Here is a 14,751-nt window from a genome sequence, read left to right as displayed (position 1 = left end):
AGATACTAGCTCAGATTGCAACCCCACATGACTCAGTACAGACTCTGACTTTGCTGTCCCATCCCCAAAGGCCCAAGTCGCTCCGTGTGTGGGACCTGTGTTGTGGTGGCGTTACAGGTGGGCAACGCCTCACTTTCCCTGCCCCCAGTCAAGCCCAAATCCAGTCACTCGGCACCTACAGCCCCACAGCATCCATCTGGGATGAATTAAAGGTGGTTACACAATCTGCAGCTAGTTGTGATTTCAGACTATTTAATTGGGGATGAGGGAGATACAAATAACAGTTTTCCCTCTTGTTAATTTCTTTTTAAACAATAGATCTCATTATTGTCTGATTTGACTTTCCCTGAAGTCTTTTATGTCCTCCAAAGACTGAAGCTCCAAATGAGCATCTTCTGGGTCCTGTTTATCAGGAGTCCTTTGCCTTTCCAGGGAGGAAAGTCCAAGGCTCCCATCCCATATCAGACGTCCGTCCCACCAGCCAAAGAGCTCCCATGGCCCTGGGGCGGGCATAAGCCACTCTCAGAGCTCCCCCCGCGCATGCCGGATGTAGTGTTGGTGCAGCCCTGCTTCCTGGGCAAAGTCCTGACCACACTCGGTGCAGGCAAAGGGGCCAGGAAGGGTGCGGGCCTCGTGTGCCTGGCGATGCCGCCTCAGAGAAGCAGCCTGCCCAAAGGTCTTGCCACAGTCGGGACAGGGAAAGGTGGGCGGTGTGGTGGTGGGTGCTGCCGGCTGGGAGAGCCTGGCCACTGGACCGTGGCTGCGCTGGTGGGTGATCAGGGCCTTGGAGGAGGGGAAGGATCGGGCGCAGGTGAAGCAGATGAAGAGGACCCCCTGCAGTTTCTGGGCCACGAAGTCCGCTGGGTGCTCCCGCTTCATGTGGCGCTCCTGGAACTTGGAATCGGCGAAGGTGATGAGGCAGCGTGTGCACTGCAGGGCCCCCAGGTGGCCTGAGGATGTGGGGGAGAGGTTGGGGGAGGCCAGCAGGTGTGGCGAGGGCCTCTCCCAGCCCCAGAATCATGCCAACAACCAGCATGCAGGGCTTGACTTGCTCTGTGCCAGGTGTTATGCCAGGCCTGGACAGCAGACTTACTGGACCTATTTTGTGAATGAGCAGACCGGGGCTGAAAAAGGTTAGGCAACTTGCTGCCTGTCATGAGGCTAGGAAGTGAAATGGTGGATTCAGGACTGGAACCCAGGCAGTCTGCCCTTCCTACAGAGCTGTATGATTAGGGCACAGCCTCTGGAGCCAGACTGCCTGGAACTGACTCCCCTGGCAAGTAAAAACTGTTTTCATCTGGAAAATGGGGTAATCACTATATTAGTATCCACCTCATAGGGTTGTTGGAAGGAATAAATGAATGAACTTATAAATAGTCTTTAGAATGGTGCTACACAATGGTTTGCAATAATTATTGTTGAGAAAGAAGAAACCCCACAGCCAGGGGCTGGCCTGGCACTCACAGCTAGGCCTTGGCGTTCTCCTGGTGAGCATAAACAATTCCAAAGTACACTGTCAAACAAGGCCGTGCTGTGACTGGGGCGAATCAAGACCACACCATGGTGCCATTCTGAACACAGACAAAACGTGAAATGGCCACGAGAGATGGCCAGACAGCCCCCTGTCCTGGCTTACATGAGTGCCTGCTGCTGCTTGGCCAGTCAGAGCTGGAGTGTTCCCTTGTTCCTCCCTCCTCCTAGGTCAGATTTATTAAGTGAGCCTGCCATCTAAGAGCCCTGCTTCCTGGCAACCTTTATCCAGAGCAAAACCCCTTTCTTGAACCCTTCCCCAATGCACCTACCACAAACCCAGATCCTGTAATAAGTCCTTTCTTATGAGATGCCCCACAGTGTGTGTACTTCCTCAGCACAATGAGCAATATGCCTGATTTGTTCAACTCCATGTGTGTTCCTGGAGGGCTCCAGCTAGAGAGCCCTGACAGTGTGGCTTTCACTGTTACAAATACTTAACCTGTCTTTGCCTCAGTTCCCTCACCTCGTACGAAAGTGATAATTATCAATTTCATAGAGTCTGTTAGGAGGATGGACTGAGACAACTGTTAAAATCTTAGAATGCACCTAACACATAATAAGCATTCAGTAGAAGCTATTGCTGTTCTATGTCAAATTGGCTATCTTTATTAATATTAAGCTTTCCCCTTTTCTGCCGTTAATCCTCATACCAGCCAGCCCTGTGAGGTGAGGAGTGAACACCCCTTTTGACAGACAGGGACACTGAGGTCCAAGGCACACTAAAAGTCTGGGGCAGGGTTGGGACTGGGGTTCACTGCTCTTCCTAGTCATTTCTCCCACTCTCCCACTCCAAGCCTCTCTGGATGCCACTCGGCCTCTGAAGTGCATCCCTTTCATATTTATGCGGACAGAGCAGGGTGCTCTGCTCCTTGTTACCTCTGAGGGGTCCTGAGAGGGCAGCTCAGGGACCATTAACAGCTCCTTCCTAATGGGCAAGTCCCCACAACGCTTTGAACACTGAGATGCTATAGAAATCCTTTTAGCATCACAGCACCTGCAACCCACCCTCCTCTGGTCAGCAGTACTTACAGATGTCACCTCCCGGACTTCGGGAACTTCTCTCCTTGGACGAATCCTGCTGCTCCATGGTCTGTTTGGAGTGCCGGTCCTCCATGGTGACTGGGACCCCTCTGGTCGAGAGAGGAGCACGCATGGCAAAATAGTAAATCAAGTGAAGTCGCTTATCTATAGCCAAATTTAGAGGGCCCGCTAATCCTGTGACCTTTGACAGGCTTACTTTGCCAGTCTTTGACTTCCATGAGCTAACATCTCTTTGAATGATAACTCGACAGCTCTCGCTAGAGAAGAAATCAATCTGCTAAAAGATTCAACTCCCCAGCTTTGTGACTTCTCTTAGCGCCTTCTCACTTGCGTGAGACCTCTGACCTATGCCTACTACATCAAACTAACTCCCTGAACACAGAGCTAGGGACTCCTGATCTTTGGACACCAGCTTCATCCCCTTCACTCCCACCTGTCTTGAGGCAGGTAGTGGTACCCACGCTTTAGCCCGCCTCCTCCCGGGAGATTTCTCTGACATCCCAAAACTCATTCCATCCCGAGACCCTGCTTCCCACGCGCGCTTTCAGCCGTTGTGACCCGCTGCCCCCAAGCACTGCCCTCGGCTCCCTCCCGAGGCCAGTAGCCCAGGTCTCTGCTTTTTTCCAAGACAGCAGAGGGGCTGCCTTTCGTTGCGCCTGTCAGTTGCTCGTCACAGCGCCGTCACCCGAAGGGAAACGGGGTAGGGCCCACCGAGTCTCAAAGTCCCGAGGTTTTCCACGGCCTTTCGCCTGATGAGCCTTTCGAAGCCCGGATCTTGGATTGCCATCCGACTACAATGATGCAGTCCCACCAATTCGGTCCTCAAAATAACGCGAGGGGTCCTTCCCCCCACTAGGGTGCGTAATGATGACGTTGCAAGCAACGCTCGCCTTACAGAGCTGTGCTTACTGCGCAAGCGTGTTAGGCGCTCCTGGCGCGCACGCGCTTTGGCTCCCTCATTGTTCTACGCCCTGCGACCGCTGAGAGCGAGGGAGCGCCCATCGGTCGTTCTGCGCAGGCGCCGCACAGGGCCGTCTCCCCGAGGTCACGCTCTCAATACACACCCCCTCCTAAAGGGAATGACGTCAGGTTAGAACCTCTGGAAAGCGTCTGGACGTCCCCGAATCCCGGCGCTGTAGCTTCTTGGGCCTCAGTCCCCGGACCCCAGAGCGGGGGCTTCTCAGCGGCAGACCAGCTGCTACCGACTGCGCCGTCCCTTGTGCCGGCTGTTTGCTCGGTTGGTGATTTGGAAGGGAGGAGTGAGGGGTTAAAAACATCTGTATCCCAGAGGGGGTTGGGAGCTGGAGGCCAATTTCTGAGTTTTTGAAGCGGAAAAGGAAAGCCATCCAGAAGGAGGGCGGACGGCACTCCCGGGTCCCTGGGGAATAGAGGCTGGGCGCCAGATTTCTGACTGCCTGGGAGTGGTACCCGAGAACGAGAGAAAGGGACAGAATAATCGGCTGAAATGTGAGACCGGAGTAGGGAAGCTAGGAAAGAATAAGATTGGGTGCTCCGTGACCCAGGTCTTCCTCTCTCCTTGCTTCCCAGCTATGCCTCCGCCGCGAGGTGACGTGACCGCCTTATTCCTGGGACCTCCGGGCTCCGGAAAATCTGCTCTGATCGCAGCATTATGCGATAAAGATGTGGAGACGGTCGAGATCCCCGACGGACGGCCGGATTCCGGGCTCCCCAGCCTGCGAGCTGCAGGCCCAGGCCTTTTCCTGGGCGAGCTGAGCTGCCCACCCGCAGAGCCGGGACCCTGGGCGGCGGAGGCCAACGTGCTGGTACTGGTGCTGCCAAGCCCCGAGGGCAATGAGGAGCCCTTGGCCCCAGCGCTGGGGGAGGCAGCACGGGCCGCCCTAGCCCGAGGGACTCCGCTGCTGGCTGTGCGGAACCTCCGACCTGAGGAGTCACAGAATGAAGCCCAGGCCCGGGATCAGACCGCGGCCCTGCTGGACAGCGCCGGGTTGGGCGTCGCGGCTCTCTTCGTGCCGCGGACCGACTGCCTCAGCACCGACGGCTGCGAGGAGCTGGAGCGCCTGCGAGCGGCGCTGCGGAGCCAGGCCGAGGCGCTGCAGAGGTAAGCGCGGAGCTTCTGGGTGGGTGGAAGAGGCCTGGAGCTTTATTTACTCTATACCTCCACCCTAAGGTGCTCTTTGAAGTCAGCCCGAAGCGAGTTTGGGACCAACCTTAAAGAGATACTTGCTGAAAGCCCTGCTTCAGATCCTGCCCTTCAGTGCAGGTTGTGAGGTCCGCGAGGCTCCACCTCAAGCTAGCGCTCTGTGCTTTTTTTGTCATCTAGGCCCCATCCAAGGGTCAGCTGGAAGACCCAACCTGTCATCCAGCCTGCTCCTGCTAGCACTCTGAAGTCAAAAGTCCCGCTCCCCCGCCAGAATTCTAGGAGGGGCCCAGACCTAAAGCCCAAACGCTGCCCCCAAGCCAAGGTGTGAAGGAGGGCTTGCTGTCTGCATCCAAACTGGTGATCCCCATAAAATTTGTACCCGAAGACTCCACTCTCCAGTCTTCACTTTCCCCCTCACCATCTGCTTGGTTCTCAAGGGATCTCAGTCTCCAGAGAACCACACCCTCAGTGAGCTTTGTCCTTTAGGGGGCCCTCCCCCATTTCATTTCTCTAATCCCCTCCCTCTTCTTTCTGTGCCCACCTGCTGGCTATCTCCTGTCTTTTCTCCCCCCACTCTAAGCGGCCTGGCCTCCTTTAGTAGAGGTTGAAAGAGGCTCAGGGAGGGGCAGCTGCTCCTCCAAGCCCACCACCCATCTTTTTTCCTTAGCCCCACGCCCTTGCTAAGAACTATTAGATGAGGCTTCTCCCCTCATTGGACTTTACACCCCTGCCAATGCCTCTGCTCAAAAAAGAGCTCCCTTGGTGACCTTGCCCTTCTAGAGCATTTTCATTTAATCCCTCAATTCATTCCGGATTCTTTTGCCCCAAGGCTCACTCTCTGTGAGTTTTGCCCCGCCCAGCATGGCGTTTTCTTAATCCTGCAGGTCCCTTGGAAAGCCCAGCTCCCAAAGAGTGTAACCTGGGGGGGAGGGGGGGGGCGGGGAGACTTAGCCGGTTCCCCATTTTCAGCTCTGTTGGAAGCCAGATTTCAATTCAGCCATCGTCCCTCCCTTGCTTTAGGCCCCTACCTTTCCTTCCTGGGCTTCCCTGGTGGCTCAGAAGGTAAAGCGTCTGCTTGCAATGAGGGAGATCTGGGTTCGATCCCTGGGTCAGAAGATCCCCTGGAGAAGGAAATGGTAGCCCACTCCAGTACTCTTGCCTGGAAAATTCCATGGACCGAGGAGCCTGGTAGGCTACAGTCCACGGGATCACAAAGAGTCTGACACGACTGAGCGACTTCAACTTTTCCTGCCTAGCCTAGGTGCTGTTGATGTGGCCCCTCCTTTTCTTGCTTCAAACTCCACCTTATCATTTTAGCCTGGTCCGACCCCCTAGACTAGCTCTCCAGACTCTAGACCCTCTTCTGCCCTTGACCCTATCCCTCCCTGTCCCCGCAGGCTCCTTCCACCAGCTCAGGATGGCTTCGAGGTGTTGGGCGCTGCAGAGTTGGAGGCTGTGCGGGAGGCCTTTGAGACAGGGGGCCTGGAGGCGGCCCTGTCGTGGGTTCGGGCAGGCCTGGAGCGACTGGGCAGCGCGCGCCTGGACCTGGCCGTGGCCGGTAGGGCTGACGTGGGCCTTGTGTTGGACGTGCTCCTCGGGTTAGATCCTGAAGATCCGGGTGCAGTGCCTGCTGCGGCGCCTGCAGGGCCCACGCCCTACCCGGCCCCAGAGCGCCCCAACGTGGTGCTCTGGAGCGTGCCTCTGGGCTCCGCGGACACCACCGTCGCCCCGTACCCGACCACCCACTACGACGCTCTCATCCTCGTCACCCCTGGGGCCCCCACTGAGAAGGACTGGGCCCAGGTCCGGCCTTTGGTGCTACCGGATACACCGCTGGTCTGCGTGCGAACAGACGGCGAGGGCGAGGACCCGGAGTCTCTGGAAGAAGAGGAAAAGGCAGAGAGGTCTGGCAGCGAGAGCTTAGAGAACGCAGGCGGAGAGGGGTTTGAGAATGCCCGCAGTGATGGAAAGGAGAAACGCGGCCCCGGATTGCAAAAGGGAGGCAGTGGGGAAGGTTCAGAGGAAGCAGGCACGGAGAGTTTGCAGCCGGTGGGCGTCGGCGCGAAGAAATCCGGCGGCGGGGACTCGGAGCGCGCGGCCGCCCTGAGCCCTGAGGACGAGACGTGGGAGGTGCTGGAGGAGGCGCCGCCGCCCGTGTTCCCGCTGAGGCCGGGCGGGCTCCCGGGGCTGTGCGAGTGGCTGCGGCGCGCGCTCCCCGCGGCCCAGGCGGGGGCGCTGCTGCTAGCGCTGCCGCCTGCGTCTCCCCGCGCGGCCCGGACCAAGGCTGCGGCGCTGCGGGCCGGGGCGTGGCGGCCGGCCCTGCTGGCTAGCCTGGCTGCGGCGGCGGCCCCAGTCCCAGGGCTGGGCTGGGCGTGCGACGTGGCGCTCCTGCGAGGTCAGCTAGCGGAATGGCGGCGGGCGCTGGGGCTCGAACCCGCGGCGCTGGCCCGACGCGAGCGCGCGCTGGGCCTGGCGCCCGGGGAGCTGGCCCAGCGGACGCGCTTCCCAGGCCCGGTGACGAGAGCCGAAGTGGAGGCGAGGCTGGGCTCGTGGGCAGGCGAGGGCACCGCCGGGGGCGCGGCGCTGGGTGCGCTCTCCTTCCTGTGGCCGGCGGGCGGCGCGGCGGCCACCGGGGGCTTGGGCTACCGCGCGGCGCACGGCGTCCTGCTGCAGGCGCTGGACGAGATGCGCGCGGACGCCGAGGCAGTGCTGGCGCCGCAGGCGGCCGCGCAGTGAGAGCTGGGCTGAGGGCCGGGGCTTCCGGGTGTGCCCAGGGTCCCACCTGCCTGGCTCTGCCAGGCGGAGGACTCAAGACCCGGTGAGAGGGAGAGGGCACGGGGTCCAGACTCTAGCATGGGATGTCTGGGCCTGAGAGATCACGGGGCAAGGGGTTGGCCAGTCAGAATCCTGAGTGCTTGAAGGGAATGAGGGCTCTGACTAGGGCTTGGAGTGGGTGACATCTCGTCATCAGGATTCCTGGGTCCTGAAGGGAAATAGAGTTCTGGGTTCGGGACTCCTGATTTCTCTGGGGACCATCAGACTACGGAACTCCTCAAGGGAGTTGATGGTTTGGACTCCTGGAAGGGGGCTATCTTGGTCTCTCAAGAGTAGAAACTAGATCTAATAGGTGTCTAGTCCCCCTGTGGAGGAGGTGGACGCTCTGATTGCTGATGAAGGCTGTCTCCTTCACACTGGGGATTCTGACATGGAGGAGGGGGGTCTGTGTTCCCCAGGGAGCTGGAATCCTTGGGCTTCTGAGCTACAAAGGGTATGAGATGTAGGTTTCCGGGGGTGGGGTAAGAACGGTTCTCTGGACTCTCAGAACGCCTGGCTCCCCAGAGAGCTGTGGTCTTTGCTTTCTAATTCATGGGTGGTGGAAGGTCTCCATGTAGAGGAGGGAATCGGGTGCTGTGTGAGAGAGCTGGAGACCCTGTGGCCCCTCTTGGGAAGTAGAGGGGTGTAATATTTGCCCCTCCAGAAGCCTGGGGGTGCAGATTTCTATCCCAGCTGTTGTGGGAGAAGATGGCACCAGAAAATGGGAGAGGAAGCAAGAGTGTTCTGGGCATTGTTGGGCTGGGGAATAGCCAGAGACCAGGAATGAGGTTTTCTGACTGTGGAAGGGCAGGTTCCCTCAGAGGGAACTCCCCATAATTCCTAGTGGATTTGAATCCTGGTGTTTGCCCTCCTCTGAGTTTGACTGGAAGGGGATGTGACTGACCCCATTTTCTAGGTGCTGGGCAATTATGGGGCTCTGTGGGGACTCTGTCCCTTTCTCCCTTAGGGGTTTCTATCTTTCTTGGGTCTTGGTTTCTTCTGTCATTAAACCTGAACCGTTTCTGGCCTTGCTATTTTGTATACCCGCCTTTTGGGAAAAGCAGCCATACTGTTGGACTAATCCAAACGCTTCTGTGTTGGCTACCTCAGGTGTCCCCAAGAGAGACACAGAGAAGGCCACAGTGAGCCAGGGGCCCACAGGACAGCTGGACAGTGTTCCAGACCATGGGAATGTGCCACAGGGAGGCAAAGGCAGAAACCACAGTGCCTGGGATGTTCTAGGCTGCCAGCTACCAGTAGAAGAGAAGCGACAGGTCACAGAACTCTTTAATGCCAAAAAGAGAGAATGGCGGGGGGAGGGGGGGGGGCGGGTGCGCAGCTGAGAGGCCATCCAGCAGAATCTCTGTTACGTTAGATGGGGAAAGCAAAACACAGAGGGGGCAGGCCCTGGGCCCAACAGCACACAGCAGGCTTCCTCCCTGCCTGTTTTCATTTCCTGCCCCCTCTCGTCCTCATCTTCCTTCTGATGCTTGAGTGGGCCACCTGGGGCCATGCCTCAGGACCTTTATAGTTTCCGTTATTTCTGCCCAGAAGGCTCTGCTCCCAGATCTACTTGCCAATCAGATCTCAGCACAAATGTCCCCTCAAGAGGGACCTTTCCTGACCATTGTAACCAAAGTAGCTCACATCCCACCCTTATTATTCATCTCCAGTGAGGTTTTTTTTTTCTTTTCCTTCCAGCAGTTATGATTTTAGGAAATTATTTATTTACCTGTGTATTGGCTGTTATCCCCATGCGGCACTCTCAGCCCCTCAAATAGTGCTTGACATACAGAAGGTGCTTAGTAAATATTTAATTCATTAATCAGTGGCAGAACTAGGGCTGGAATTTAGGTCATTGGCCTCTTGCTCCGAGACAGGGAAAAGGTGGGAGATGGAGGAGAAACAAGCATCTCCTAGGAGAGGAGGCGCCCGTCGGAGGTCAGGGGAAGCCAGCACGGCTTTGCCACGTCACTCTGGGTGACTTGAGCCAGTGCCTTGTGTTCCTACCTGTGAAATGAAAGGGCCGGAGAACAAGCATAAACACTTTTGAGACCCTATTTCCTTTGACAGCTGAAGACAAGGGTAACCAATCTGAGGGGCAGGTAGCTAAGGGGTGGTACCCCCAGGTCTAACTAGAATTCCCACCACTGCACCATTTGTCACATCAAAGTTGAGATAGCCCAGATAGGGGAAAGCACTTCGCACTATACTGAATGGCTCCAGGCATTGTCCTCAAAGCTCTCTCAGCCTTAGGAAAATGTTCCTCATCCATCTCTAAGATACCCAGCACAACACTGTCTCTGTCTCCCCACCTCAACTGCAGTTCAAGCCTCTGCATCAAGCCTGCCTGCCATGGGCAGAAACAGGAATGCACAAAGCAGCTAGTCCAGTGGAAACAGAACATCAGCCACATGTTTCGTCACTCAGTTGTGTCTGACTCTGCAACCCCATGGACTGTGGCCAACCAGGCCCCACTGTTCATGGAATTTTCCAGACAAGAATACTGGAGTGGGTTGCCATTTCCTTCTCCAGGGGATCTTCCCAACCCAGGTATTGAACCTGCATCTGATGCATTGGCAGGTAGGTTCTTGGCCCCTAAGCCACGTAGGAAGCTCATGAGCCACACAGGTAGCTTCAAATATTCTAGTAGCCACATTGAAAAACAAAAAGGGAACAGATACAGATGACACCAATGCTAATGTCTCACGTCAGTATATCCAAAATAGTATTTCAACATGTAATCAATATAGGAAAGTACTTTTTTATGCTACGTCTTTGAAATCTGGTGTATATTTCTGTAGCACATCTCAATTCAGGTAATGAATTTTCATCAGAAATACTCGACCTCTAGATTTCATGGAACTCACATTTGTAGAAGTCTCTTCCTATACCCACGCTGTCCCAATGATGTTGAATAGTTTTCCAATAATGGAGATGACAAGCATTTTCTAAATTAATCAGAAGTAAGTTTCAGGTAAACTTTTCCCCAGTTGCACCAGCCAAACATGGTGAGTAGACACAGCATTGAAAAAAAAAAAACAACAACCTTAGAATCACCAGGGATTCTGTCTGCACTGCCCTAGGGCAGACAGCCCTTTGACTGGCCTTTTGCAAGTGAGTCAACAAGTGGAATCTACCCGCAGGCTTGTCCTGAGCATTCCATGTAGACACGTTTGTACCAGGTTCTCTCTTGTGTACAGTAATAGACTTGTAGCCCCCTCCTGGGAGCCCTCAAACATTAGTCTCATCCCTGTGCCTTTGCTCAGGGTGCCCTCCCCTCTGACACCATCTCTGACTTGGCCCTGTCTGACATCTCTACAGTATGCTTCTCTGCCCTCCTGCCAAGGGGACTGCTGCCTGAGATCAACTCTGAGAAAGCAAGACCTGGTTTTGTTGTGTTACTGTCCCTCGTGGAGTGTGCTAATTGTGTTTTAAGTAGTTGTATTTTGGCACCCTTGGGTGTCACGACTCTCTTTTGGAGTGGTTGCCTTTTAAATCATGACTTTTAAAGGGATTGAACTTTAGGCTCTGGAAGCAGTAAGCTGCTAGCGAGGCATCTGTCTCTGGGAGCATCGAAACAGAAAAGACTGAAGACTCACTTGTGAAGGGACAACTGGCTGCCTTCAGGGCGAGTCTACGTGGTACCTGCAGGCTGGAAGGCCCTTGAAGGCAGAAATTCTAGGAAACCTATGATGAATCTTGGTGTTGCCATCACCAGAAGCAGAGGAGGAACAGAGCCTCATCAACTTAGATGAATTTCCTACTTGTTTGGATAATGATAGGCTTGTGTGCATTGAGATGAGGAACCATGAAGCCAGGAGACTCAAGGGTGTGTTGACTTGTGGTGCTTTTTGGAAGAGTGAATAAAAAAGTAGAAATTCCGTTGTGTGTGTGTTTGTTGTGGGTTTAAAAGGAGAGGGAAGATGCTTGGGATTCTGACTATCAACTGGAAGCCTAGACTCCTGTGTCTGATGGAGGAGGGGTCCAAGGGTGAGGCCTTCTGGGTTCCTGGAGAGGAGGGATGGTGGGGGTGTGTGCAGGATAGAATTCCCTGGGCTGCAGTCCAGTGACTTTAATAAGAGTATTGCCACCCTGAAGGAGGTTGGGTGGACTAGTAATTGTTTAACCTTGGGGGCTGTGGTAGTAAACTTCTTAGCTCTAGAACTAGCATGGCCCATTAATGCCCCCAGTCTGTTCAGCATTCCTGCAGCCATGGCCTTGGATAGACCTTTCTCATCCTGACTTTAGACCTGGTCCTTGGATCTGCATGACTACTGGACTAACGGGAAATGTGATGCAAGCAGAAGCTTGACAAGTGCTCATGGATTGGGGTGATCTCTCGCTGCCCTGGGGACCCCTGCCACCATGACCACATGCGGAAGTCCAGGCTAACCTGCAGGGTGATTAGATACATGTGGCCCAGTCAGCCAGGACACCCCAAGTAGTGTCAGCCCTCTGAAAGGGAGCTGCCTAGCTGACCAGCAGCTGAACCATCCTCCAGCTGACCCTAGACCAAATTGCCAACCCATGGAATGAGATAAATACAAGACAGTTATTCTAGAGGCTTCCCTAGTGGTCCAGTGGTTAAGAATCTTCCTTGCAATGCAGAGGATTGAAGTTCAATCCCTGGGAGGGTAACGAAGATCCCAGATGCCGCCCATCATCTGAGCCTGGGAGCTGCAACTAGAGTGTCCATGTGCCGCAAAAGGGATCCTGCATGACTGCGCTGCCAACGCAGGGGGCCCAGATTTGATCCCTGGTCAGGGAACTCGATCCCACATACCACAACTAAGGGTTCACACGCTGCAGCTATAGGTCTCAAATACCATCACTAAAGATGCCACATGCCAAAACTAAGACCTGGTACAGCCAAACAAATTTTCTTTAAAAAGTAAATAAATTTACATAAATAAACAACCAAATAAGTTTTCTTTTAAAAAGAAAAAGAATCTGCCTGGCAATGCAGGGAATTCAAGTTCAATCCCTAGTAGGGGAACTAAGACTCCACATGGCGCAGAGCAGCTGAGCCTGTGAGCTGCAGCTATAGAGTCCGTGCTCCGCAATGAAGATCCAACAAAAGAAAAAAAAAAAAAGATCCTGCAAGAGTCGACAGAGGCCTTGAGAGCTGCAACTAAGACCCAGTACAACCAAGTAAATAAAACTATATAAATATATAGACAATTATTCTGAGCAACTGAGGTTTGGAGGGGCCTGTTATGTAGCAAAGGATGGATAACAGGCGTGTCCCCTCTCTCCGGGATGTGGTCTCTTTCCCCCTTTCAACAGGACCCAGTGATTAAAATCTTAAGCTCTGTCACTTTTTAGCTGCATGGTCGCCAATGTGATGTTCCTTCTCTGAACCTCAGATTCTTCTGAAAACAGGGTTGAGAATAATAGTGCCTATCACAAGAAGTGGCTGTGACAATAAAGTGGATCATCTTCATTTCACGACCCTAAGAGATCATGTTGGTTATGAAACTTGTCTGGCAGAGGTGGGGGTGGGGACAAAGGGGGCCAGACTGCTCTTCTTCCGCCCTTCCCCCTGGGGTTCACTAGGGCCATGGAAGGGGGAGCATCCTTCCCTACTCTACTGAGGTTAGCTTTAAACCATATGATTTACTTTACTCCATGGAATGTTAGCATCCCCAACCTCCTCAGGGGCCGTTGGTGCACTTGGGTTTTGTGCCCCTGTCATCTGCCATGAGAAGGACATTAGCCAGGGAGCCACAGATCCCAGAAGACTGAAACTCCATGGAGGAGAACTAGAATCACCCTCCCAAACTGGAGCGAAACCCACCAGTTCATAACCTGAAACAGAGCCGCCCCAGATACCTACAAACCATAGGAAGCAGAATACTTGTTACAAGTCTCAGTTTGGGGATGGTTTATTATACAACATTATTACAGTGTTAATTGACTAATGTTCTTGTTCAGTCACTCAGCTGTGTCCGACTCTTTGCATCGTCGTGGACTGCAGCACTCCAGACATCCCTGTCCTTCACCATCTCCAGGAGCTTGCTCAATTCATGTCCATTGAGTCACTGATGCCATCAAACCATCTCATCCACTGTCGTCCCTTTCTCATCATGCCTTCAATCTTTCCCAGCATCAGGGTCTCTTCTAGTGAGTCAGGTCTGCGCATCAGGTGACCAGTATATTGGAACTTCAGCATCAGTCCTTCCCATGAATATTCAGGGTTGATTACCTTTGGATTGATCCGTCTGATCTCCTTGCAGTCAAGAGACTCTGAAGATTTTTTTCCAATACCACACTCCAAAAGCATCAGTTCTTTGGCACTCGGCATTCTTTATGGTCCAACTCTCACATCCAGCATGGCTACTGGAAAAACCATAGCTTTGACTTTATAGACCTTTGTCGGTAATACAACATTGTTGTTTTAAACCATTGAGTTTAGGGACTTGTTTGTTACCTTAGCATAAATCAGTCTATCGTGATAGATGCCAAGGTCTAGCACCTGCCAGCTAATGCCTGCTCAGTAAGTGGCAGCTACTAGGAATGTAGCTATTTGGCCAGACACGTTGTCTCCGGAACCAACACTGTCTTAAAGGTGCTAGTGCATGTGTTCAGTCACTTATTCGTGTCCGACTCTTTGTGACCCCACGGACCGTAGCCTGCCAGGCTTCTCTGTCCACGGGATTCTCCAGGCAAGAATGCTGGGGTTGCCATGCCCTCCTCCAGGGGATCATCCCGACCCAGGGATCGAACCTGCCTCTCCTGCATTGTTAGGGAGATTCTTTCCCATCTGAGCAACCAGGGGAGCCCCCTTTAAGATGGTAGGCACTGCACTAAGTCCTTTTTTAGGTTTCTTTCATTCGACCCTTCAAATAGCTCTGTGAGGTTATAAATATTAATATTCACAGCTTACAAACATGAAACTGAGGCAAAAAGAGGTTAACCAGGAGAGGCGATCATGCACTCTGGAGTCTGACCCTCCCAACTGTTTGACCAAAGGCAAGTTACACCACAATCTGTGCCTCAGTTTGTTCCTCTGTAAAATGGGGACAATACTTTCAACCTCACAGAGTTGTGATTATGAAATGAGCGCTCTCATGGAAAACACTTAGCACAAGGACCCAGCAGGAAGTAATCCCTTAAGAAAAGGTAGCATCTTCCCTCTCCTCATTCCAAAGAGGGGGTTCGACAGGGTTGAGACCCCTGCTTTTTGCAACCCATTTCCCTGAAATGCATCACATCACAAAGACTCAGGCTTGTTCTGT

At 53.7% G+C, this 14,751-nt stretch overlaps 2 protein-coding genes across 4 annotated transcripts; one reads left to right on the top strand and one right to left on the bottom strand.

The window, feature by feature from the left end:
• Positions 1 to 232: 232 nt before the first annotated feature.
• ZNF576 (zinc finger protein 576) lies at positions 233 to 3,466 on the bottom strand. 3 transcript variants are annotated; one of them, XM_043436948.1, is made up of 3 exons: positions 3,008 to 3,466; positions 2,563 to 2,663; positions 233 to 950 (listed from the first exon to the last, which is right to left on the bottom strand). In XM_043436948.1, exons 2-3 carry the CDS (start codon positions 2,645 to 2,647, stop codon positions 523 to 525), a joined length of 513 nt encoding a protein of 170 aa, XP_043292883.1. In that variant the 5' UTR covers positions 2,648 to 2,663; positions 3,008 to 3,466; the 3' UTR covers positions 233 to 522. The 3 variants fall into 3 exon arrangements, with proteins under 3 accessions (XP_043292883.1, XP_043292884.1, XP_043292882.1); XM_043436949.1 differs by having other exon boundaries at positions 3,286 to 3,424; XM_043436947.1 differs by having other exon boundaries at positions 3,036 to 3,416.
• A 146-nt stretch (positions 3,467 to 3,612) lies between these two features.
• On the top strand, positions 3,613 to 11,394 carry IRGQ (immunity related GTPase Q). The gene is made up of 3 exons (XM_043436940.1): positions 3,613 to 3,811; positions 4,123 to 4,654; positions 6,094 to 11,394. The coding sequence occupies exons 2-3, from the start codon at positions 4,125 to 4,127 to the stop codon at positions 7,430 to 7,432; spliced, it is 1,869 nt and encodes a 622-aa protein (XP_043292875.1). The 5' UTR covers positions 3,613 to 3,811; positions 4,123 to 4,124; the 3' UTR covers positions 7,433 to 11,394.
• The last annotated feature ends 3,357 nt before the right edge of the window (positions 11,395 to 14,751 follow it).

This window comes from Cervus canadensis, chromosome 18 (assembly GCF_019320065.1).
Source record: "Cervus canadensis isolate Bull #8, Minnesota chromosome 18, ASM1932006v1, whole genome shotgun sequence".
Lineage (NCBI taxonomy): Eukaryota > Metazoa > Chordata > Mammalia > Artiodactyla > Cervidae > Cervus > Cervus canadensis.
Note: the sequence above shows the minus strand (reverse complement) of the source record. Positions and strands in the feature narration are given on the sequence as shown.